At 55.9% G+C, this 24305-nt stretch overlaps 12 protein-coding genes across 12 annotated transcripts; 7 read left to right on the top strand and 5 right to left on the bottom strand.

Annotated features, from left to right (window-relative positions):
• Nucleotides 1-830: 830 nt before the first annotated feature.
• BDY17DRAFT_324500 (uncharacterized protein) lies at nt 831-1782 on the top strand (the record flags this gene model as incomplete). The annotated part of the gene is made up of 2 exons (XM_033737200.1): nt 831-1557; nt 1616-1782. The coding sequence occupies 2 exons, from the start codon at nt 831-833 to the stop codon at nt 1780-1782; spliced, it is 894 nt and encodes a 297-aa protein (XP_033590365.1).
• A 149-nt stretch (nt 1783-1931) lies between these two features.
• BDY17DRAFT_237927 (GDSL lipase/esterase) lies at nt 1932-2819 on the bottom strand (the record flags this gene model as incomplete). Its single annotated transcript, XM_033730325.1, has 1 exon — nt 1932-2819. A coding segment is annotated over one exon (888 nt), but the record flags the coding sequence as incomplete, so codon positions are not given.
• Nucleotides 2820-3858: 1039 nt separating this feature from the next.
• On the top strand, nt 3859-5209 carry BDY17DRAFT_339504 (putative xylitol dehydrogenase). Its single transcript, XM_033737970.1, has 3 exons — nt 3859-3985; nt 4039-4908; nt 4955-5209. Exons 1-3 carry the CDS (start codon nt 3974-3976, stop codon nt 5150-5152), a joined length of 1080 nt encoding a protein of 359 aa, XP_033590363.1. The 5' UTR covers nt 3859-3973; the 3' UTR covers nt 5153-5209.
• BDY17DRAFT_324497 (putative FRE ferric reductase-like transmembrane component) lies at nt 5178-7251 on the bottom strand (the record flags this gene model as incomplete). Its single annotated transcript, XM_033737199.1, has 2 exons — nt 5178-6903; nt 6959-7251. 2 exons carry the CDS (start codon nt 7249-7251, stop codon nt 5178-5180), a joined length of 2019 nt encoding a protein of 672 aa, XP_033590362.1.
• Nucleotides 7252-7596: 345 nt separating this feature from the next.
• On the bottom strand, nt 7597-9938 carry BDY17DRAFT_324496 (Nsp1-like C-terminal region-domain-containing protein; the record flags this gene model as incomplete). The annotated part of the gene is made up of 2 exons (XM_033737198.1): nt 7597-7921; nt 7975-9938. 2 exons carry the CDS (start codon nt 9936-9938, stop codon nt 7597-7599), a joined length of 2289 nt encoding a protein of 762 aa, XP_033590361.1.
• An 856-nt stretch (nt 9939-10794) lies between these two features.
• Nucleotides 10795-12642, top strand: BDY17DRAFT_334790 (uncharacterized protein; the record flags this gene model as incomplete). The annotated part of the gene is made up of 3 exons (XM_033737918.1): nt 10795-11221; nt 11295-11566; nt 11633-12642. The coding sequence occupies 3 exons, from the start codon at nt 10795-10797 to the stop codon at nt 12353-12355; spliced, it is 1422 nt and encodes a 473-aa protein (XP_033590360.1). The 3' UTR covers nt 12356-12642.
• A 180-nt stretch (nt 12643-12822) lies between these two features.
• Nucleotides 12823-13341, top strand: BDY17DRAFT_310731 (uncharacterized protein; the record flags this gene model as incomplete). Its single annotated transcript, XM_033735472.1, has 1 exon — nt 12823-13341. One exon carries the CDS (start codon nt 12823-12825, stop codon nt 13339-13341), a length of 519 nt encoding a protein of 172 aa, XP_033590359.1.
• Nucleotides 13342-15574: 2233 nt separating this feature from the next.
• Nucleotides 15575-17637, top strand: BDY17DRAFT_154882 (uncharacterized protein). The gene is made up of 3 exons (XM_033729661.1): nt 15575-15998; nt 16050-16541; nt 16593-17637. Exons 1-3 carry the CDS (start codon nt 15659-15661, stop codon nt 17432-17434), a joined length of 1674 nt encoding a protein of 557 aa, XP_033590358.1. The 5' UTR covers nt 15575-15658; the 3' UTR covers nt 17435-17637.
• A 686-nt stretch (nt 17638-18323) lies between these two features.
• BDY17DRAFT_249642 (POT family-domain-containing protein) lies at nt 18324-20291 on the top strand (the record flags this gene model as incomplete). Its single annotated transcript, XM_033731004.1, has 4 exons — nt 18324-18589; nt 18645-18840; nt 18900-19108; nt 19163-20291. 4 exons carry the CDS (start codon nt 18324-18326, stop codon nt 20289-20291), a joined length of 1800 nt encoding a protein of 599 aa, XP_033590357.1.
• Nucleotides 20292-20384: 93 nt separating this feature from the next.
• On the bottom strand, nt 20385-22376 carry BDY17DRAFT_298090 (caspase domain-containing protein). The gene is made up of 3 exons (XM_033733688.1): nt 21436-22376; nt 20732-21334; nt 20385-20666 (listed from the first exon to the last, which is right to left on the bottom strand). Exons 1-3 carry the CDS (start codon nt 22138-22140, stop codon nt 20559-20561), a joined length of 1416 nt encoding a protein of 471 aa, XP_033590356.1. The 5' UTR covers nt 22141-22376; the 3' UTR covers nt 20385-20558.
• Nucleotides 22377-22805: 429 nt separating this feature from the next.
• BDY17DRAFT_154988 (high-affinity nicotinic acid transporter) lies at nt 22806-24163 on the top strand. The gene is made up of 2 exons (XM_033729662.1): nt 22806-23090; nt 23162-24163. The coding sequence occupies exons 1-2, from the start codon at nt 23000-23002 to the stop codon at nt 23683-23685; spliced, it is 615 nt and encodes a 204-aa protein (XP_033590355.1). The 5' UTR covers nt 22806-22999; the 3' UTR covers nt 23686-24163.
• BDY17DRAFT_324490 (uncharacterized protein) lies at nt 23797-24297 on the bottom strand (the record flags this gene model as incomplete). The annotated part of the gene is made up of 2 exons (XM_033737197.1): nt 23797-24158; nt 24219-24297. 2 exons carry the CDS (start codon nt 24295-24297, stop codon nt 23797-23799), a joined length of 441 nt encoding a protein of 146 aa, XP_033590354.1.
• Nucleotides 24298-24305: the final 8 nt, after the last annotated feature.

Here is a 24305-nt window from a genome sequence, read left to right as displayed (position 1 = left end):
GAGGTTTTAGTAGATTTTCTATGGAGTTTTTTAAAAACTCCAATGTAGATACAGTTAGGTAAGCAAGACTCGGATGAATAGCGAATTTCAATGAGTGCAGCGTCCCCTAGTACACTAAATATTTAGCCTACAGCCTTGCGGCGCATCCGCTCACGCATACTATCCGGACAATTTTCTCATCCTAGAAAGAACGATATAGACAACCCGTAGGTGGACGCACTACCGAACTCCGAAGTAGATTCTAGATGGCTTTCGGAATCAATCGTTTGCGATTAGTCAGACGTAGGAAACGGGCACGCCTAATCTGATCTCTTTGCGAACGGAACCAGCACGCTTCCTCCTTCTTTACAATATCTAGACCAATACCGCGCCGCCGAGCGTGTGTTTCGACCACATGCATACAGACAGAACGTGTACCTCCAATACCCGCGGTATATCGCACTGGGAGGTCTGAAGCCCTAACCATGTACTAAGCTTCGCTCCCGAACAACGCCCGTTTGGCGTGCAGACCGTACATGTCCTTCAACGGCGATTTCCTGATTCCAAACCATACCCATCCACTTACAAATCCAGTCTCTATCTCCGTGGATGGACTGTACTCTTCATCGTTCTCCGGCTTATGAATCGACAATTTCGTAGGCTCCAATCATGGACACCAAGGCTACGGCGTAACGTAAGTCTACACATAGTATATCATGAAGGTAAGCCCTTTCTCTGCATTCCATCTAGATCCTATCTTATACGCGAACTCTCTCGAACCATCGCCTTATCGACACATCTGCTGGCGAACAACAAAATCCGTCTATCTACCAAAGCCATTCCTCAAAACCATGGCCAACCGGAACCAGCCTGAAGAGAAAGTCGTTACACCAGCCTTCGAGTACGTGACCATGACAGTCCATCACAAACCCTACGATAAGATCTCACCTTTCCGCCCCGAACTCTCGGCCAAAGGCAAAAACGTTGTGGTCACGGGAGGCGGCTCAGGGATTGGAAAGGCGATCGCAATCGCTTTCGTTCAAGCCGGTGCTCGCTCGGTCTCGATCCTCGGTCGCCGCGAAGACCGCCTCAAGGGAACGCTGGCGGAGATGACATCGGCCGCGACTGGTGTTGCCACGATCTGCCACCATGAGCAGGCGGACCTGACCAGACGCGAGCAGGTTGACCGTGCCTTCGCGTCCATCGCTGCCAAGGTGGGCAAACTGGACATCCTCGTCTCTAATGCTGGAGGTTTGCAGCCCGTCGCGCCGATTCTGGGCTACGACGTGGATACATTCATGTATGGATTCGACATCAACGTACGTACGGCCTTCAACGCCATCCAGGCTTTTATTCCGTTGGCGATTCCAGAGCCCATGATCATCGACATATCATCCGCGATTGCACACATCCAGCCCATGCAGGGTCTTAGCCACCATGGCGCGAGCCACGCTGCGGCAGTCAAGATGATGACCTACTTCGCAGCTGAGAACCCGGCGATACACTTTGTGAGTATTCAGCCAGGCGCAGTGGCGACGGAACTGGCCCAGAGGGTGGGGGCGGGGGGTCAAGATTCTCGTAAGTCGTGCATGCGTACCAATATTGAAGGACAAGCATGGCTAATCCTCAGCAATAGCGGAACTACCTGGTCATTTCTGTGTCTGGATTGCATCTCGAGAAGGAGAGTTCCTCAGGAACAAGTTTGTGTGGGCGAACTGGGACGTGGACGAACTGATGGCTCGAGCGGACGAGATTCAGAAGTCGAGGCTGTTTACCATGGTCCTTGACGGAAGCCCAATATAGATGGAGATCTTGATAGCATATTGAAAGGGAGATCTTGGAAGCCGCGTCCCAGCGACGCAAATCGATAGGGTGGGTTTTGTATTCTCGGCCAATCTTCCCCATGGTAACGCCGACGTACATGATCGCGAGTTGGTATAAACCTAGGCCACCTCCCTCAAAACCCTCGCAATTTCCATTGCCGTCGCATTCATGACCGTGTACGTCGGATGCACGCGATCCTTCCAAAAGTACTGCCCGATCGGCACGCCGCACTCGGGCAAGAATGTGTCGGATGGTAACATGGGGCCGTTGTATGCAAGACACGGTGCGGTCAGATTGCGCAGGCCGCACGTGAGCTCGTGGGCGCAAGGGTTGTCGAGGATACTGCCCCAGAGAGCGTGGACGTCGAAGACGAAGGTGCTGGCGTCGGAGTAGGTGTCGGAGAGATTGGTCGCCATGCGATCGAGGGCGCTGTTGTAGACGGCCGCGTGGTGCTTGAACTTTGCAACGTCCTGCTCGGTCTCGGACTGTGGACTGCGATCGTATGGCGCCACGTTGAGGAAGAGAAAGTTGCGGGCGCCGGCGGAGTAGGCGCGGTCGACGGTGCGGGCATACGCTGCGACGACGGGTTCGAGGGTCGAGGTCGTGTTGCGCCGGCCGTCGACCATGGTGAGGACGTCGTTGCTGCCGAACCACATGGCGAAGAGGGTGTTGTGACTGCCCCAGTTCATTGTAGATTCTTGCGTGGCATACGTAGGCCACCACCAGTCGAACATTTGCTGGGTGAAGGAGCGGCCGATGGCACGGAAGGGAGGGATGAGGATCTCGTCGGTCGTTGCACCGCCTCGCGCCATATTGGCGGTTCGTATGAACGTGCCGTTGTACCAGCCGGTGAGGAAAGCGACCCAGCCCGGGCCAGCGGAGCTGCTGTTTCCTGGCCAGGGGGGATTTCCAAAAGGATTGGCGAGGTTGGGTTGCTCTTGATGGTGATTGAAGCGTGTCGTGGTCAGAGAGTCTCCAAATGTGAACATGTTGGAGATGGCATCCCAGCCGGGCCAGTATGCGCCAGTGGTTGCTACCCTGTTGACTCGAAGAAGGGAAGTGGCGTGTGCAGCACCGGTTTGAGCGGGTCGTCGAGCCGTAGATGTAGTGGATGTGTGCACTGCTGTCGCTTCATGAGCAGCATCATGGACTGCTGGGGTGTGCACGGGAGGAGCGTTGTGGGCAGGGATGTGATTTGCCGGTGGCGGAGTGGGACGAGCGTCGTTCTGATTGTTGGCTGGAGAGGGTGGATTGCGGGTGGTGGATGTGGAAGCGAATGGCCGGGTGAGCAGGGCGGCGACGAGAAGAAGCAGCCAAATCGTGGTGATGATGCCGGCCCTGGACCTTAGCCAGCGCAACCGACTCGGCCTCGAATTGTCGGAGGGGCCTGTGGACCAGGCCGGCGCCCACGACTCGCCGGCCATTCTGCTGGCCGTTCTATGGTAGAGCCAAGATTGGACCAAAGGGGCAGCCAAGAAAGAAAGACGACCGCGACAAGAGAAGAGGTCAGCAGAGGAGAAGGAGAAGACTACAAAATGTCAAAGGAAGAAACCCCCGAAAAGAGGGGCCGCGGAACTGTCAATAAAAATGCTCCGAAAAGGCGTCAGCCTCTCCCGTTCCCCGTCTGTAAATCAGGAGGATCGGGTTGCGTGCTCGTACTGCTCGGTGGTTGACGTATCGAAACCAAGAAACGGCGGATTAGTGCGCCGTCCAACGAAAAGGGACGGCACGGGCGGAGCAGACTGGCGTGAAGCGTCTCACTACATAGACGACAACCACCAACCTCGCTCGGAGCAGTGAGGGGAGCAGGGATGCTGCATTCGGGTGCCAATCTATATCGAAATCGAACTTGGCAAGAGCCATGCGCGCCCGCATGCATCATCTCATGCAGGTCTCCGCATCGTGGCGACAACGAGGCCGAGTCCCCCGAACACCCTCGCCGGTCTGGAAGATTCGCAGTCCATGCTGCACTCTGCGCACTCTCTTCGACCCCTCCCCCACATCCACATTTCCCCTTCGACGCCCATGATTTCTCCCATTTAGCCTAAACCCGTTGCTGCTTGACCACGCGGTAAAGAGAGACGTCTGCTGTTGCCAGAATGTCATAAAAAGGCAGGCAGTTCCCTCCGTTTCCTCTCCAAACCATCTCACCCCCCGCCCATCAATCAAAATGCCCGCAAAGGTAGGCCACACTCCATCCCCCACTCCATCAAGGTCGAGCACTCACCCCCACAGAACCTCTCCTTCGTCCTCCAAAAACCCAACCACGTCTCCTTCGAAGACCGCCCCGTCCCCGAACTCCACTCCCCTCACCACGTCCTCGTCAATGTCAAATACACCGGCATCTGCGGCTCCGACGTGCACTACTGGACCCATGGCGCCATCGGCCACTTTGTCGTCAAGGCGCCCATGGTGCTGGGCCATGAGTCCAGTGGCATCATCGCTGCCGTAGGCGACAAAGTCACCACTCTCAAAGTTGGCGATCGCGTCTGTCTCGAGCCTGGCATTCCGTGCCGCATGTGCGTGCGCTGTAAGGAGGGCAAATACAATCTGTGCCCCGACATGGCGTTCGCAGCCACTCCACCCTTTGATGGCACCCTCGCCAAGTACTACTCTCTGCCCGAGGACTTTTGCTACAAGTTGGCGGACGGCACGAGCTTGGAAGAGGGTGCAGTAATGGAGCCGCTCAGTGTGGCCGTGCACGTGGTGCGACAGGCGGGGATCAAGCCGGGTGATCGATTGGTGGTATTCGGAGCCGGCCCAGTCGGCTTGCTGTGCTGCGCGGTTGCAAAGGCGTACGGCGCGAGCAAGGTGGTGTCGGTGGATATCAACGAGGAGCGCCTCGCATTTGCGAAGAAATACGCGGCAACGCATACCGTTGTTTCCCGCAAGGAGAGCGCGGAGGAGGCCGCGAAGAGAATCAACGAGGAGTGCGGGTTGGGCTTGGGCGCGGATGCAATCATTGATGCTTCCGGAGCGGAGCCGTGCATTCAAACTGCGCTCCATGCCATTCGGATAGGCGGGACGTATGTGCAAGCGGGAATGGGCAAGCCCGACATCAACTTCCCTATCATGGCTCTGTGCACCAAAGAGCTCAACGTAAAGGTGAGTGTCCTCCCCGATCACAACCAAACCCCTGCTAACCATCCAGGGCTCTTTCCGCTACGGAGCAGGAGACTATGCCACCGCCGTCGACTTACTCGCGACCGGCCGAGTCAGCGTCAAGGAACTCATCACTGGCAAGGTCAAGTTCCGCGACGCAGAACACGCCTTTCACCAAGTCAAGGAGGCAAAGGGGATCAAGACGTTAATTGAAGGTCCTGAAGACGAACAGGTGAATGGTAGCTAAGCATGTCGTATCATGAATCATAACATCAGCCGAGCGAAAATGCCTCGACGTGCAAGTAGCAGCCCTGCGCCCCCGTGCCTTTATGGATCGCCCTCTCATCGGAAAGTCGTACAACGTTATTCCTCACACTCGAGCTCATCGTCTCCGGCCCGCAGACAGCAACGGCCGACTCGCCGTCAGCGCCATCGAGGAGGTCCACGAGAATTCCGCGCACATCGGGCCGACCGGAGAAGAAGGAGGCGCAAGGGAGCATTTGCAGTCGCGTCGCTCCCTCGCGGATGGTAGTCGTCGTCGCTACCACCTTTCCATCCTTTTCGACGATTTCTTCATCATCCTCATCCACCAAGACGCAGCAGCAAGGTCCCAGACTCTTGTCGCAAGCACACCCACACTCCTTTGGCTCACCGCCTTGCTCCGTAAAGCTGTCGGCGCAGGTGACGAAGACGCTGACGTCAATTTCCACGCCGGCGTCGCGCAATCGAGTAACGGCAGATCCGACTTCATCATTGCACCATCTCGTCCAGTTCGAGTCTTTCACGCACCACACAAAGTGGACACGACGGAGAGGGAGAAGTTGCCCGGCGGCGGCTTTATCGGCGATACCTTGTAGCAGGGACAAGGTGAAGGTAACGCCGGTGGATCCGGCAATCAGACAGACCGAGTCAAAGGCGGCAAAGTCAGACTGCGAGCCGCCATAGGGTCCGTTGATGAAGGCGCGATGGGTGATGACTTGGGAGAGACGAGTCTCTTCCTTCGTTTGGGGCAACAAGGCGGTGGTGGAATCGTTGGCGCCACTCATCAGCCGCTTGGTGAAGCCTTTGTGGCATTTGAGGATAAACACCATGTCACCACCGTGAGACTCTGGCGTGGAAAGAATGGTGGCGGGGTGGCTTTGGACCATGCCAAAGCGTGGAATCGAGAGTAGTACGAATGATCCAGGAGACCAATGCTTCAGGTTCCTCTTTGACAGTCGAATCTTGGTAGCATCTCCATCGAGGCAGGTGATGGTAGCCGTAAGACTCCACGAGCGGACAAAAGTGACCGTCCATTGGATCAGGCGGTCCACGAACCACAGACCGATTGGGATGTAGACATACGTCCGTGATATCGGCGCGGTAGTCGGCAGATGGTATGTCAGAGCGATGATGAAGCCGAAGAACGAAAGTAAATGCTGGACGACAAAGAACTCGTAGGATAGCCGGCGGAAGAAGGGTAGAGTGCTGAGGTTGAGCCACAGCAACAAGGCGAATGCTGCAATACCCGTTGGCGGGCAGGTATCGGTCTTCCATTCGAGCTTCATCAACCCGTACTTCTGCCATCCAAAGGAGGAATAGCCAAAGTGTAAAATGGCCAGGAAGAGCATAATTCGGGCAGTCCAACGGTGGAGGACATTGATGCGTTCGTAGGACACACCAGTCAGGCAGCCGATGATGTTGTACTTGCCAACCAGTAGGATCAAGAGGGGTGTTTGTGCAACGGCGAGCCAGCCCGCTCGCACGCCACGAGCCTGCCAGAACTGAGCACCAGGAACGTTGTTATTGGCGAATTCAAGGACCAGAACAAACACAAAGTGGGCCAAAACAAGTATGATGGTGCCGGCAGGCGGAAGTCCGAGGTACTTGAACCGGGCAGAAGATGGAAGTTGTAGATATGTCAATTCCCGCGCAATCGCAGCCAGCGTGGCCATGGTCGTAGCGAAGAGGCCTCGTGGCCTGGCAGGCTGGACTCGTTTCTGGGCCGCCGCACGTAGTCTGTAACACCATCAGTACATCCGTCTCCGCAAGCCGCAAAGCACCAGAAACTCACCTCAGCCGTAGGGTCATGATTCTCGCCAGATTGACAAGACACCCCAAACCCACCACAGCCGCAATGCCGTACCAGAAGTAGCGGGCGTGAGCATTGCCAATCACCTTCAGCTCGTCATCATTCAAAATCTTGGCCAGGAAATCAAAAGCCTGAGTCTCGTTGGAGAAGTCGACACCAGCGGGCGAAAGACCACCCATTGACATGCCGCCTCCACCCATCGGTCCCATCATGTCCATGTCGGCGCCCATGTTGTCGTCGCCGTGGCGGGGAAGCAAGACTCCGAGTGCCTCCATGTTGTGTTGCCGTGGAATTGCTGGAATGTACCGTGTTACCGCGGGCTAGACTGTCTGCGACGCGACCAAGCTTTTGCGGAGAAGAAAGAAGGCGACATGCTGAAGAGCCAAGAGGTCTTAGATGTACAGGAACAAAGGAGAGAGGCGAATTGAGCATGTTTTTTCCCATTCACATCTTTGATGAGAGGAAGTCGCCGGAAATGGGCAGCGAGACGGATTGAGCAGGTTTTGGACCAATCAGAGTGGCTGCCGAAACGAATGGAGGTCAAGGCTTGAGCTTATTTTGGAGAACAACACACACTGCTACGGCCTTGCCAGTCACAATCTGCATCACAGAAACACTCCCTACGATCTCCCCAAGTATGCCCGACCAAAACCCTCTACCCATCCCGCTCCATTCACTCCCGCCCTCTGACCCAATGTCTTCGCCTCCACCCTTGCCCCTTCCACCCTCTTGCCCAAATCGCTTGCGCCCTCGTCAATCCTCTGCAATTGCGTGAGATGCGAGTTCAGCACCCTCACAATCTGCGCCAGTGGATCATCTTGCCGCGATGCCACATTGTTGTGCGAAGAGAGCCGGCTGGACGCGATGTTGATTTCCTCAATCATGTCGCTCAGTGCGTGCGACATTTCTCCGATGCGAGCAGAGCTGGCTTCGGCGGATTTGTATCTGTGGCATGTGTCAGTGTCACCACGCACTCATCAAATTTGACAAAGACTCACGTCCTCTCCCTCTCCCCTTCCACTCCTCCCAATCCTCCATCATTGTCTCCACCAGAACTCTCAATCATGCGGTCGACTTGTGCCTCGTATCTCTCCAACGCCGCTTCGAGCTCCACCTGCCCATGCTCAACCACGCTCAATTGCCTCTCAACTTCCGTGCAGTCGCGCTCGGCCTGGAAGCAGCGACCGTAAAGACCGCTGATCTTGCCCGAATTCTCCACCAGCTCTCGGTCCCATTTGCTCACCTGCGTGGCGAGCTGGCTGAACGTCTTTTGATGCGAGGCGAGCGACGTGCTCCACATGGTCAGGATTTCGTCCATGGACTTTTGCGCCAGGCGAGACGTCGCGGGCGGTGCTGGTCCGGAGGTGCTGGCCGATGGGGGACCAGCAGTGCTCGCGCCGAGGCCCGCCGTAGTTGATCCGCCTGGTGCTGCGGCTGCTGGAGTGGTCGCCGTGGAAGCAGCACCGCCAAACAGCGAAGAGCCCGAAGTAGTTGCAGTGGTGGCGGCAGGTTGGCTCCCCGAGCTTGCTGTGGTTTGTCCGAGGGTGAAGAGGGAAGGTGTGGTGCTCGCAGCCGGCTGAGAAGTAGCCGTTGTTGCACCCGCCTGAAGGCCAGAGAAGAGGCCGGGTTTGCTTGTCGCAGCTGCAGATGTTGCTTGCTGGCTGAAGAGCCCCCCAGCAGTAGGTTGTGAAGCGGTGGTCGAGCTTTGAGTGGCAGGCTGCTGGAACAGAGAGGTGCCGGTTGCCGCCGGAGCTTGACTCTGCGTATTGCTGGCGGAAGTCGATGACGGCAGGCTGAATAGCGATCCTCCTGTAGCAGGTTGACTGGTTGATGGTTGCTGAGCCTGCCCTTGTTTGACCTCGCCAAACAAGGATGCACTTGCGGGGGCACTGCCGGCTGCCGTGGCAGAAGACGCGGGTGCCTGCGTCGATTGCTGCGCGCCAAACAGGGAATTGTTTGGAGGGTTACCGGCTGGCGTGGTGGAGAAGCTCAAGGGTGACGGCTTCGGAGCCTGGGGTGTGGTGCTGCCTGCACCAAGGTGGGAGAACAGTCCGCCACTCGCTGGTGCGGCGGGAGCGGATGACGTGGAAGGGGCAAAGAGGCTTGGTTTGCTCTGCTGCGATGCAGAAGATGCGGGCGTAGTGGTATTGCCAAACAACGAGCTCTGTGCCTTTGGCGCAAAGAGACCACCGCTGCTGGGGGCTGGCGTCTGCGCGTTTGTCGAACCTGCCGCATCTCCCGACTTGCTGACTTCAGTGCCGGAGTTGTTGCTTCCGAGATTGCCAAACGACCACGTATTGGAACTGCCGGTGGCCGGAGTAGAAGTTGTTTGCTGCTGGTTTCCGAATGCGCCGGTACTGGTGCCAGTGGTGTTGCCGAAAAGGCTTGGTGCGCTCGTCGCTTGCGAAGCTGTGGGTGTCGAGGTGGCCGGGGGTGTGGCAGCAGAGGAATTCGCTGTGCCAAACTTGAAGCCGGATGTCGTACCTGAGCCTCCTCCGAAAACGCTTGAGCCAGCTGTTGTAGATCCGAAGAGCGATGGCTGGCCTTGGCCGGATGTCGCAGGTGTAGTGCCATTGCCGAATGCAGATGATGTGGGTGTCGCCGAGCCACCAAAGAGGCCACCAGTGGTGCCGCCCGAAGAGGTGTTGCCTGCGCTGCCGAAGAGACCGCCCGATCCTGATCCACTGGTCGCAGTGTTGCCAAACAAGCCGCCTCCGCTGCTGGTACCGGCTTGAGATGTATTTGCGGTCGTGTTTCCGAACAGACCACTGCCACCAGTCGACGGTGCAGCATTCCCAAACAGTCCCCCTCCACTGTTACCGGCCTGCGAGGTGTTGGTGCTGCCGAACGGATTGGAATTGTTGTTTGCGCCAGCAGAGCCAAAGATGCTGCCACTCGATCCAGCGCCGCTGGTGCTGCCGGCTTGGCCGAATGAGAACTGGTTGTTGTTGTTGCCCGCCATGGTGACAATTGTAGAAGATAGCCCACACCCAATCACCAGCCTATCACCCAAGCTCTTACTCCACGACGGATTGCGTTCCTCCGCGGGATTGGACTTCACGAGATCGTGAACTTCCTGATACGCTCGGTCGCAATCTGCTCTGGCGCGAGACTTGTCTTCATTCAGGACTTCGGGGGGGAAGGGGGCGAAGGAAGGCGGGAGGTCGGCGGTTTGTGCGCTTTCGATGCTGCGCCTACGTTTCTCGGCCTGATCTATCGGGGAATCATTAGTTACAAATTGCAATTCTTCATGGCGCGCATCGGCATTGCGACGAGGAGGTTTACTATGCAGGCCGCCTCCACGACCGCCAGCATGAGGATACCCTCGGTTGAACATGGTGATGGAGGGAAGGCGTGCATTGCAGACTGTTGTCGTGACAATCTCCCCAGCAAGATTTGGGGTGCAGGAGGCATATGCAGCGAGCCGCGAGATGTGTGGGGCATGGGAACGGGATGGAGGACATGGTACTTACCACCAAAGTCGACTGACTGTGACCAGTTCGACAATAGACAATAGCGAGAAGGGGCTCTTGTGGCAGGAGGATGGAGGTGAACTTTTCGAAAGCTCTCGAGGCTTTTGGCGCGTCGCAGGAGACGTGAAGCATAGGACAGCAAGCGTGACAGAAGTCGTGACGGCCAGAAGTGAATGCAGAGAAAGGCCCATCACCACATTCCAATCATGGCAATGCCCTCTTTATATGCGCAGGGCCAATAATTGCCCTTCACTTCGAACAATGGCCGGCCTCAATCCTCCCCGAATCAATACGCAAGATGCGCAAGAATCCTCAGGTAGGAGCACACGACCTCCACTATATCTCATGCTAACCTCCACACCCACAGATGCCTCCGATGACCACTACTCCTCCGCCTCAGAAGGCGCCCACTCTCCCATCCCCACCACCCGTGTTGAGCGGGTGGACGACACCGCCGCCCATGGTGAGGTCCCCAACACACCCGCCTACAACTTGCGCCTCCAAGATGCCGTGCCCGACGAGATCGAGGTGGTGCCTGAAGGCCAACGATCGCGCTCCAACACTTCAAGAAGCAGAAGCAGGGATATAGGGGGCGACTCCGGAACTCGCACCCCCGGCGGTACTCCCATTCCCAAGACGGTGGTGGAAAAGGTCGACTTTATTCCCAGCCACGGCGAGGTGAAGGGGACGGCGGCGAAAGAGATGAGGATGGCTGATGCGGTTCCTGATGAGATACGAAGAGCGCCGCAGGAGTCGTCGCAGAGCTTTGAGGGTAGGTAAGTTCGATCGTGCGACACTCTTTGCAGTCCTTGGGACTGATGCAGCCCCGGTGGACAGAGATGAAGCCACGGACGAAGTAGAAAATGAGGAGGGACGACAACAGTGGTTTAGGAATATGTGGGAGCGTGACACCCGGCAAAACCCCGACGAGCAAGAGCCTCCGGAAGAAGAGGATCCTCCTAATGAGGATGGCAAGGACGGCTTCGGAGATGATTTCGACGAATTCACAGAAGGCGAAGAGCATGATGATTTTGGCGATTTCGACCAAGCGGAGGATGAAACATCTCAAATACCAACATCTACACTGTCCACGGCCCATGACACATTGTCTGGCCTTGTAAGTATTGAGCAATGCTCTCTCATGGCCATCCACACACTGACCTTCTGCCCCCTCCTCTTCCAGCCACCCCTCAATCTCTCCACTTGCACCACATCCGCCGAGATAGAAGAAGCCATCACGCCCTACATCAACGCCATCCTCCCCAACTCGACACCCGTAATCAGCAAATCCGACGCCACCCTCATCGACGCCTCCCACTTCCCCGCATTCCAATCCGAGCGCTCTCTGTCACTCTGGCAACAACTCGTCTCCCCGCCTCCCATGCAGCCCCCGGATTGGACTCGGTCAAGGATCCGCCGGCTATTCCTCGTTAGTCTCGGCGTGCCAGTCGACCTGGATGAGATACTCCCGCCGAGTAAACAGAAACGACTCATCCTGCCCTCCATCGGACTAGATGGAGATGCGCGTCCCGGCTCAGCAATTGATCGACTCCGAGAAAGGGGAGGCGGGAACGAGTCGTCCACATCGTTGGATTCAAAGACTGGCGCACCGAAAAAGTCAAGGCGCGCTGCCGCACCGACATCCCAAAAAGGTCCGCTCCCGCCACCCGACTTTGACCTGAATGCTGCTACTTTGCTCTGCTCCACCACCGTCGAAGCACTCAGTGTTTATTCTGATCCGGAGCTGAAGGATCATGTCTTCACGCTGGAGATTCTCAACAAGAAAGCGAGTACGGTGCTGGAGTATTGGTTGCAGAGGGTTGATGAGAGTCTGAAGGAAAAGGAGGCTTTGGAAGGGGTGATTGAGAACCTGGTGGGGTTCGTGAAGGGGCGGAGAGGGAAGTAAGACCACGCCGAATCAAAAGGATATCCTCCATGGCAGTATTACCCTTTCCCTCATTCGTCCATTTTTTTTTTTCGCTCGCGAGGCTGAGGCAAATATGTCTTTGCATGCGGGAACTCAGCTTGTTCCCGTGGTTGACATGCTTGGCCTTACTAATTGCGATGCTTTCGTGGATTCACGCCGGCTTGCTCACTCTCGAATCCTCCTTGATTGGGCTTTGGTCGGAGCGAACTATACATCGCCGCGCTGCCTTGCCACTGTGCAGAAGAGATGGCGCGCGAGAGCCAGGAGCGAAATGGGATCACGAGCGAACTCTCAGGAGCGAATTCATGCTCCCCTGATGTATATAACAGAGCCCAGGTCCTGCCTTTCCCTGACCATCGAACATCACATTCAACCACTTCGACAACCATCACAAGCTCATCAAACAATCACATTACACTACCATCACCAACCAACACAAGCACGCCATGGCCCCCCTCATGAACATCACTCACGAGACTTTCAACATCGCCGCCCGTGAGCGCATCAACGGCTTCAAGCACCTGACCGTCACCACCATGGTGATGCGCCTTCCATCAGCCGAGACCGTCGCGACGGTCAAAATCACCGCACGCACCGCCCACGAGTCGGTCAAACTCGTCGTCGTCAAATTCCAAGTCGGGCGCACGGGCATCGTCGCCGCCCACCACCCCTGTGGCCGCTTCTCCGAGGTGGTGATGGCAGCGCTGGGCCGGACGCTCAAGCGCACCGCGCACGCTGGCAAGGCGGCCGCGCTGAGAGCCGCCATGGAGCAAATGCTCGCCAACACTCCGGCCTGGAATCGCGCTGTCCTGCTCCGAGCAATCAAGTCGATGGGGCTAAAAGGGCTGAAGGATCTGGATGTCGCTGGGGGCTTCAACTTCGGCCGTCCTCGTGTGGCGGCAGGTGCGGGTTTGAGGAGGAGCCTGAGGATTGCAGCCCGCAGACAACAGGCGCGAGCGGCTTAGAAGTGGGGCGGGTCCATGTAAATACGCACAGATAGAGTTACGAAATGGTACACAAACCTTCCAGCCTTTCACACCTTGTCTTGCGTCACTCGCCACTCTGTCTTCACGGTCTCGCGTAGCTTCCTTTTTGGCAGTAGAATGGCACATCTCCAGTGAGATGCTGGAATACAAGGCATTATCGCCGAGCTCTTTCCGGAAGATTGACTGACAGGAGGCGAAATTTAGAGGGAGAGGAAGAGCCATTGAAGTTGGAAATTGCCAAATTCGTCGTCGATCTCCCTCCCTCCCGAATCCCTCCTGCACCGGGTAACCACCGGCGTTCCGCAGATCGGGCGTTTCGTCACGTACCAGGGACGACTCTGCCGCTGGAAACTTCAGCATTCTCGTAAAGCAAGCAATACATGGCCGCCATGGAATCGCAGCCAACACTACTGCGCATCCCACGCGAGCTACAATCCCACATTGTCAACTCCATTGAGCCCGGCAGCCTGGTCAACTTCGCTCAGACATGTCGCACCCTTCATACAATCTCCCGGCAAGCACTGGCTAGACACAAAGCATATGCTGCTCAATACTCGATCTGGCACGACCGTCGCCCGTTGAACATTCCCAATTTGCTTCGTCTGACTCTAAGCAACCCCGAGCTCGCATGGCACGTCCGTGTTCTCGACTATTGGGGAGCGAGGCCCGAATGGCGAAAGTGGAAGACTTGGGACGAGAGCACTTGGCATTGCCGCCTCGTCGGCCGTGGCTGAATTCATCTCAGAGCTCACCCGTAATCAGGGACGAAAATCCGACATACAATAATAGAGACAAAAGAGACTGATCCAGACTGGCCCGACGTTCGCGACGATCAGACTTCTCTTGATGCCTCGCTCTACACTCCCGCCGAGATGTTCTACTTCCGAGACTTCATGAAGATAGTCCTTCACCTACCAGAGGACCTGGTTGAAGAGCGGGCGAAGGAGATTTGTAACGGGAACGATGAGCCTCTGAAAGGCATCTTGGTCGCCAGGCTACCGAGGCTGCGAGCGCTCACCTTCGTCCAGTAAGCTTGTTAGTAGAGTCTACCGTCGCTGTCTGACTTCGTTGTAGGTATGATTCGTGGCAGGACGACGGCAGAACGTTCAGCAACACCCACCCCTTACGCTTTCTGTGCCAATGCATCTCCAGCATCTACCACGACGCGCCACGCCGCATCTGGCCCCCGGGTTTCCAATCGCTACGAAAGGTGTCGGTGACTTTTGTCAGCGGGCTAAGAAATCCATACGGTAGGCATGAGGTTAGCAATCAGCGTACCTGTCAATCTCGCTGACTTCCTTGCATACCAATTCTATGCCCCGCCCGCACTTGTCGCCTCCCTATCCCTCCTCCCCAGCATCGAGACTCTGCACTTGTCCAGCGTGAGAAGTGACGGAGATGGAGACCCGAATTCTTTCTCCCAGTCGCTTGTTCAACAGTGAAGGAGCTAGGGCTCTACATTCTTGACATCACCGACGAGACGCGGCAGCGCTTCCTGCTTGCTCCCAAGCGGTTGGTCAAGTATATTCACGATATAGCTGGTAGACACTCGATACCTCTCAAGATCATGGAACGTCATTCCGGCAGCATTGAAGAGCTGATTAACCATTGGCCGGAGCATTCGCTTATTCCCAGGTTTCCGAATCTTCGGATATGTCAATCGCTGGACACGGATCTGCTTCTGAACGACGACGTGCCCGCGGGCCAGGACTATGTCCGACTGCAGACCATTCTCTCCCCTGCTATTGAAAGAGTCACTTTCCAAGCTTTGTCCCCGGAGGTCGAGACCCCAGAAGCATATACAAAGCTACTTCAGATGATCGCCGATATTGCAGAAGACACAGCGTTCCCCAACCTAAGAGAATGCTGCATCTACGCCGTTTGGACCTGGGCTACTCGAGAGGAAGACTGGGGTTCCCTTATCGTTGGCTTCGAAGCCGAGCCCGACATCATCGCCAGGATCGAAGCGAGAGGCATCAACCTGCATTGGCACAAAGAAGATGGGGAACTACTCGACAATGAAAGCCACGATGACTTGCACCCGGATTTCAGCCACGGCGGAATCCACAGTATTGAGACGGATCCGAGACGACGAGACAGACGATTGCGCATCGCCGGCGATGGGTGATTGCTTCCGATTGCTGACGCACCATGGAATGTGTCCATGTACCTTGCAGGTAAACAATTCGGGCACATTCCACGCTTGCTTGTCGAGCAAACTCGCGCTCTCTTTCAACACCTCCAAACATTATCGCAACAATAACACACATTTCGACGCTTAATATCGTTGTGCATCATGCCTCGCAACAGATCAGTAGTCCAGCGTCCGCAGCGGGGTCCAAGGCGATCGAGCAGCTCAGCAGGACCGCAGCCTCCGACAAGACTCTTCAGTCGCGAAGGATCGCCCAGCAAGAACGTTCACTTTTCCCGAAATCTCATCATGGGCCCCCATGATCCAGCACGCCGTTCGCAAAGTCCCATGCGCCCGGCTTTGCATGGGTCGGGTGGTGCAGCTGATAGTCCCACTATTCAGTTACGGCAGGAGCAGGCTGGGGGGAGGACGACAGGCAGGGGGAGAAATGGAAGAGATGGTCGCACAGCAGCCGCAAGAAGAGGGACTTCATCCAACAATTCGCGTCAGTATCTCTTCCTCACGACACTGACACGGCGCTAACCTTTCCGTGAAGCAATGAGACGCGCCAGTGGGGGCATAAAGTCAACACCAAAAACGGCATCTGGACAACGTGCAAGAGATACTGAACAGTCCCTTGCCAGTCGCACCTTGCCAGCCGATGAGTTGGACGAAGGTTGGTATATGAAATCGCCCGAAGAGAAACACAGCCTCATCTGTCATGGCGTCGAGGAGCTCAAATCAAAGATTCGCAGCTTTGCCGTGAGCTTTCCTCCACCGCGTGCCGAACTAGACGCCATGTCGTCGTTGCTGGTGGAGAACAATGCATGCTTGGTGCGATATATCGGATGCCTGGCACAAGGCGGCAAAGGCGGGCTGGAGGGATGGAAACGACTTTTGCAAGACGAAACATGTCGACATGCCCTGGTATTTGGAATCATTGGTCAAGCACTCAAGGAGAACGTCTTCTCTGCGCTGTGTTTTGGGGCGGGTGAAAAGTTGAAGGCTACTTTGGACAGAGCAGACGAAAAGTCGATTGGGAAAGAAGGTGTGCCATATCTCTTCATCCCGTATGCATAACCAGACTGACCATTGATAGGTTTCATTCGCACGCAAGAACGAGCCGATGAGATTCTAAAAGGATCTGCGCACTCGCTCACGCCGTCGGCCATGATCGCAGCGGTTGCTCCGGTGGTCCTGCAACTGGAGAAGATGCTGCTCCCACTGTGGGCCCAAGGCGGGACAGAGCCTTCGTGGACGGCGAAGAATAAACGACACGAGCTCGCTGAGATTGTCATGGCTGCCGCCGGCCTCAATCAACGCATGCGCTTGGACGGTGAGACCGTCTACTCCTGGCCACCCACATTCAAAGACGAAGAATTCGAGCCCGAGCGCATGGAGAGCTTCAACCTGGCTGAAATGATTGCGCAGAGTCCGTATAAGCGGAAGGAGATTAACGGCAGCGAACGCGCCATTCTACCCAAAGGCAGCGAGCACAAGAGTGAAGCTATCGTGAGAGTCGTCTGCTTCCCCGGTCTGGTTGCTTATGCTCAAGGTGGGGGTGATGTTGCCAAACGAGAGCTTGCCGGGGAGGATGATCACGCACCACGATCCAAGTCGAACAAGAGACATCGCGCGGAGGATGAACCAAGTGGCGACGATGGCTTCCGGACGAAGGTGCTGTCGAAGAGTGTGGTGTTGCTTCAATGGGGCAAACAACGCCTTCTCACCAAGGAAGCTGGCACCGGACGGCACATTCAAGCGATGAAGGAGGGGAGCAAGAAGTATGAGGTGGATTACGAGGGATTTGTCGAACTGTACGACGTCTTTCTGAAGCGCACGCAGCAAGAGAGGGAGGCGTTGCAGCCGAATGGATCATCTTGGTTGCCTGATGTGAGCAGATTGTGGTCCCCCAGCCGCTCGCCTTCGCAAGGTGCCTGAGAACTCTTTACATGAGGTGGACGACGGAATCAGTCCGAGGGGTGGGGCGGAAGAAGGTCCAAGCTCCTCAAGCAACGTGACTTCGATTTCAAGTACGCCCAGTCTCCATGTTGAAAGCTTCTCCTTCTTCGCTCACCACCTCGGCTCGATGCTTGATAACGAGGTTGCAGCAATCATGTAAGACGTCAAGGGTGCCGTCTTCTTCCTTCCACTCCGAGACAAAACTCCGTTCCGCCATGCCCTTCGCCAAGATGCTTGGCCTTGGCTGCCCTCCTGCCCGGGCCACATCCCGGACATTGTGCAGTAGGCGCAACGTGAAGGTGAACGACTTGTGAGCACCGCGACTTGATATCAGAGTACCCTGTGTTGATGGAAGAGCCACGGCAAGATGCACGCAGAGTCGCTGCGGATCGCCGCTCTATGACTTCCCCATCATCAACCACGAGCTCGGAAGCCTTCGCGAATGCTTCGATTCGCCATCGCCAAGGGCGGATCACCACTACATTGCCATGTTAAGAAAGTCTTGGGTTGTATTCGCCTCACGCACGGTGATGTCTTGGTATTCGAGGATATCTCTCTCTGTCGTGATTGGCGTGAAAGGCACCACGCGATCTCCAATGCAACATCCCCACACCGTTTCGCGTTTCTTATATCTCGGGTCGCGTGCGCCTGCTTGTCCGGCCACTCCCCTCTCCATCCAAGTCTCTTTCTTTCTCAATCATGGCTTCACCAGAGATCAAAACATATGTACGGCATCTCTGCTCCAACCCACGTGACCGCGCGCCTGCTGACCTTTCATCAGGATGTATCGCAGCATGAGCAAGATGGAAGTTCTCATGGCAGAGGCGGCAGCCTTGAATACAACGAGAAGCCACCTCCGACCGAAGCGATGGAGCCCACGGCGGACGAGACTCCAACGGAAGAGGAGATGCAAACCCTCCGCCGTGTTCCCGACAAGATTCCGCTGCGTGTCTACAGCATCGCCTATGTCGAGATGGTGGAGCGGCTGTCCTACTACGGCTGTACCAACATCTTTGTCAACTTCATCCAGCAGCCTCGCCCCACTCCCACCGGTGCCGCGTTGCACCCCAACTCTGCTCAAGCGCAGCCTGGCGCGCTGGGCTTAGGCCAGCAGACGTCCACGGGGCTCACAACGTCAGTATCTTACCGACTCTCGCGTATCGTTCTACGCTAACCGCCCGGTGAACAGCTTCAATTCTTTCTGGAATTACTTCACCCCTCTTTTCGGGGCCTTTGTCGCAGATACCTATCTCGGTCGCTTCCGCACCATCTGGATCTGTGTCATTATTGCCATCATCGGTCATATCATCTTGGTGATTTCCGCCATTCCGCAAGTCATTTCGAGCCCTGACTCTGCCATTGGAGTTTTTGCCGTTGGCATCATTGTACGTCTGGCGGCCGCTTACCTCCCCGTCCTCGAATCGACTGCTAATCTCAAGCGTAGATCATGGGAATCGGAACTGGTGGCTTCAAACCAAATATCTCTCCCCTCATCGCCGAGCAAGTCAAGTTCCACAAAATGTACATCAGGAAACTGCCTTCTGGCGAGCGAGTGATTGTCGACCACGCCGCGACCATTTCCCGAATCTATAACTGGTTTTACCTTTTCATCAACGTCGGTGCTCTCGTTGGCCAGATTAGCATGGCTTATGTGTAAGCCCACCACTGTACTCAATCTCATGTCTACAATTGCTGACTGCCCTGTAGCGAGCGCTATGTTGGCTTTTGGGTGGCCTTCTTGATTCCCACCTGCATCCACTGCACCTCACTTGCCGTTCTGTTCTTTTGCAAGCGCATTTACAACCTTCGTCCTCCTGAGGGCAGTGTACTGGGCCCGGCGGTCAAGCTCCTGCTGCGCGGTATCGCGGTCAATTGGCACGCGAATCCAATCAACACCATCAAAGCCATCAACAACGGCCAGTTTTGGCAAAATCTCAAACCCTCTCGCTATGATCCTGCGACCCGGCCGGCGTGGATGACCTTCGATGACGCCTGGGTGGACGAAGTGCGTCGTGGATGGAAAGCGTGCAGTGTCTTCCTGTGGCTGCCACTGTACTGGCTCACGTACAACCAGCTCACCAACAACCTCACCTCGCAGGCCGCCACCATGAGCCTCCACGGAGTCCCCAACGATGTCATTGCAAACCTCGACCCGTTCGCACTCATCATCTTCATCCCCATCTGCGATCTGTTCATCTACCCAGCGCTCCGCAAGGCTGGCTACCACTTCACTCCCATCAAAAAGATCACCGCCGGGTTTGCATGTGGCTGTTTCGCCATGATCTGGGCCGCTGTCATTCAGCTCTACATCTACCGTACCTCTCCCTGCGGAAACCAAGCGAGTGACCCCGACTGCGCCCCGTCTCCCATCAACGTATGGGCACAGACGGGCTCGTACGTGCTCATTGCCTTTTCCGAAATCTTCGCCTCCATCACCTCGCTGGAATACGGTTTCTCCAAGGCCCCCAAGAACATGCGTTCGCTCGTCGCCGCCTTCGCTCTGTTCATGTCTGCCGTTGCCTCTGCGCTGGGAGAAGCATGGCTGCCGTTGCTCGTCGACCCTCTCATTACGTGGAACTACGGCTCCGTGGGTATCATTGCGGGCGTCGCTGCCATCTTATTCTGGCTCTCCTACCGCAGCCTCGATCGCGAGGAAGATGATCTCAATCAGCTCGACACTGGCCATATGAACGTTAGCTCGTACACGCAGGACGTCGAGAGGAATCTCTCCGTTGCCGCTCCAGACCACGAGAAGGAGGCTCTTGAGCACAAGGTGGCGATTGAGGATGGCGTTGGTACCGCTGGCCCGCTTCTTGTCCACGGCGAGAAGAAGTGAAGGGGTTGTAGATGGGGCATCAGTCCTGCGATGGACATGTGATGGTGAAAAGAAATTCGACGTAGCATACACAGCATTGCCTACATGTACACATCGTGTGGTTCTTGGTTCGTCCTCCCAAGTGATACCCCATTCTCTCATCTCACCGAACCGTCGTGACTCCTTGTTATCTGCAGCAAACTTCTCCTCGTCTTCGTCACCAAGGCAATGACAATGGAGTTTGGGATGGCTTTGAGGGAGAAGAGGCTAATGATGCGCCCACCCCACTCAAAATCGAAGTGGTTGATCCAGGGCCATTTCCTTGAAACCAATCGACAATTGAGGGACCTGCTTGTAATGACTTTGACCGAGGACTTGCCTTGTTTGTTGCAGCGTCTAAATCAATAACGTTAGCCCGCCCCCATTGGTCGAAGCAAAATGATGACAACCCGTAGACGTACGTTGAGATAGGTAGGATTGGGATTCCTCTTCATGACCTCCAAGAAGGCCCACGACATGGCCCCGACGCCTTGTCCGCCGATATTCGCATCTGCGCTGGTTTGATCGTCGCGACAGCCCGAGAACATGGTCGCAAATTTGTGCTCCGACTTCCAGTCTTCAACGAAATGCTCCTCGCCCACGCCTTCCTCCTGCTGCTCGCCGCCATGTTGGAATCGTCGGAAGAGCGTGCTTGCTTGAGAGAACAGGTCCTTTGCCTCGACAAGCTTGCTCATACTGAACCCGCCTTGGATGAGATTACCAGCCTCGGACAGCAAATTGACGCTGGCTTTGACATTGTCCACCATGCTGACATTTCCGTCGGCGTCACTGCGATAGACGAATGGCAGTTCAATGGCAGAGCCGCTGTGGCAGCAATCGAAGACGACGAAGAGGGTGCTACTTGGCGGCAATGCAGACACCAGTGTTCTGTGGAGCTTGTCGCTATCGAGTTGCCCGTTCGTTTCGTAGTCAAGCGGCACGATGGTGTCATCGAAACCCGAGTCGCGGTCGCCATCTGGATCTCTGACTTGTCCTCCATGGCCAGAATAGTGGAGAAAATTGCACTAAAAGCAAAGGGTCGAAAGGTCAGTACAGCTCGTAGACTTGGATCAGGGTAGCTGGTGGAATGACACGCTGCGAGCACGCTGCCCATCGCTTTACTCACCGTCCCTGGCTCCGACACCAACCAGTGCATTGCAGCAAGTATGTTCTTTCCGGTGGGCCAAAAAGGGCCTCGTGGGTCGGTATGATTATCATCTCGCATCACCACTTGAGACCTGGCGTCGCTCGAATAGCCTTTGTAACTGAGGAATTGCATCATGTTGGAGACGTCCTGCTGGCAGCCTCGAAGCGCATGCTGGGAGCCCGTGTAGTTGATGCCGATGAGAAGAGACTTCCGTCGCAGTTGTCGTTGTGAGTTTTGCATCGGGTTGACTGCTTGGTGTGGAGGACCGCCTTGGAAGCCTTGAGGCGGCCCTTGTTGATAGTCTTGAGGAGGGCGACCTTGGCAACCTTGCGGAGGACCGCCTTGATAACCTCCGGGCGGGCCTTGGTGATAGCCTTGGGGAGGTCCCTGCTGGTATCCGTGAGGGGATCCCTGCTGGTAACCTTGAGGTGGACCGCCTTGATACCCTTGAGGAGGACCGCCTTGATACCCTTGAGGAGGACCGCCTTGATATCCTTGAGGAGGACCTTGGTTGTAGCCTTGGTATTGAGGCTGAGAGTGATATTGTTGACCAGGAAATGCGCCACGCGGCTCTTGCTGAGAATAGCCGCTTTCCTCTTCAGCTTGCATTTGCGCTGCCATCTGCTCGTCGTAATCAATCTGCTCCTGTTCGGTGCGATCCGGGTGGTGGTGGTGACGATGCATCGTGGCAATCTTGTAGACGATACTGTTCACGTACGGGATCCTACGACGAAGGTATTCTGGCGTGAGTTCCAAAGCATGCAATTACCTCGCAGCGCACTTCGTGCCAGGCAGCCGGCAGCGCGGACTTCAGCTGGCATGCGCGCCGCACAGACCGCAAACCATATTACTAAGCCATTGAAGACCACATGCACACGCAGAACTGCCCTGACTTCATGTGGTAGAAGAGTGTCAAGTGCGAATGGATCATGCCATTGACATACCCTACAGATGTCACACTCAATCCGTGTAGAGATCGGTAAGACATCTCCGACTTCGCAGGTTTCGAAAATCTGCCTAGCCTTGCCATTTCGTCACTTCCGAGCCCTTGGCTCCTCGGCGGACATACTCCAACACTCGCTCGCAGTCACAAACGGCCCATCGAACGCGTGGCAGCCTCACTTCCAAGTCTCTCTCGTCTTAGGCCTCGGGTAAGGGAAGAGATGTATTGCCGATCATTCACAATGTATATATTGTCTCCTGCTGTCCATGTGCGCCTCGGCGTACGAAAATCCTTCTTCGCCTTCGACCTCCCATCTCTTCTCTCACACGTTTGGAAGCAGGACGATGGCCGACATGGAGCTCAAAAGCAAGCATGTCGATCCAAACGATCGAAGCTCACGAGATGATATTCGTGCTTCCGAACAGTGTCGAAAAAGCCAAATTCTTGACACACACCGATCGATGCAACATGCAGTTGCTCAGGGCCGCCGAAGTTGGTCAGACTCAGTCCGCACAGGAGCTCGCATGGGCAGACGTCAAGCGCGGCATGCTGGACTGGAAGACATAGGCCTTTGGATTAAACCAGGTCGCCGACAACCTCATGTTTTACAGCTTCAGCGTCTTCCTCCCGACCATCATCCGCGAGTTGGGACCTTGGAACACTGCCGAAGTGCAACTGCTCACCGTACCAGGTAGGCCAGCCTCTGCAATCTTCGTTACTCCCCGCGGTATGCGACTTGTCTACTAATACGCTTCGATCTAGTACACATACTTGGGGCTGCCGTATATGTAGTCGCGTCACGTATCAGTGACATGACTCAAATCCGGGGACCATTTGCCGGCGCTGGTCAATTCATATCCACGATCGGCTACTGCATGCTGGTAGCTGATGCGGGATCTGACCTCAGCTTCGCAGGCTGCTTCTTCGTTGGAATGGGCGCATGGTCGGCGAATGGCACTCCGCTTGCCTGGCTTGCCACCGACTCACCTCGTTATGGCAAACGAGCTTTTGTGAGCGGGTTGCAGCTGAGCATGGGCAACTTGGCCGGTGTGGCTTCACCCTTCCTCTTTGCATCCTCGACTGCTCCGGCATTCACGCCGGGCTACAGCACCTTCATCGGAATGCTAGGCTTCGGTATGTGCATGGTGGCGAGTCTGCATTTGTGGTACAGATTCACGAATAAGCGAAGGGACCAGGGTAAAGAGGACCGGAGGCTCGAGGGCAAGACTCAAGAAGAGGTCGCGGAGATGGGCGAGGATAGTCCTAGGTTCCGCTACACAATATGATGTTGGGGTACAGATAGATCTAACAGCGGTGTCAATTCTTTACGTGCTGTCAAACAAAGCTGCATTTCCGCCGGCTTTGGACTTGCCGCCTCGAATGTTACTAAACCATCATTACTCCTTGTTATCCGCAGCAAACTTCTTCATATCCGCCAAGTCGACCGTCCTCAGCGCGGCCTGATTGGTAGCGTTCAAGAAGATCTTGGGCACAATCTTGTCTCCATCCTTCTCGCGACCCCTCGCCTCAAAGGCCTCCAACCACCGCCCCGCACACAGACACCATTTGCACCCGGCCTTCATGCCGCCAATGGAGCGCAGGTCATTGCCCTGGCGTGCGGTAAAGTCGAGAAATTCCTCCGTCACCTCTGCTGCCACGGAGTGGTTGCCAAAGTCCGAGGCGGGCACGTCACAGTAGCCGTTGCGCATGTAGCCGGTCATGGGCGACGTGGAGAAGAGAGCGAGAGGTTGTTTGAAGACTGGAGGGGTGTGGCGTTAGATGTGATGGGCGTATGATTTCCAGGTGAGTTCCGGCTTACCATTGAGTGACTTCGACATGCCTTCGGGCTTTGGTCGTTGGTATCCTGTGGCGGGGTTGTTGTCTTCAGAGGCGGACATGGGGACTT

The sequence above is a fragment of the Neohortaea acidophila genome (assembly GCF_010093505.1).
Source record: "Neohortaea acidophila strain CBS 113389 unplaced genomic scaffold BDY17scaffold_5, whole genome shotgun sequence".
In the NCBI taxonomy this organism is placed as follows: Eukaryota; Fungi; Ascomycota; class Dothideomycetes; order Mycosphaerellales; family Teratosphaeriaceae; genus Neohortaea; species Neohortaea acidophila.
This window is presented reverse-complemented; position numbering and strand designations above follow the sequence as displayed.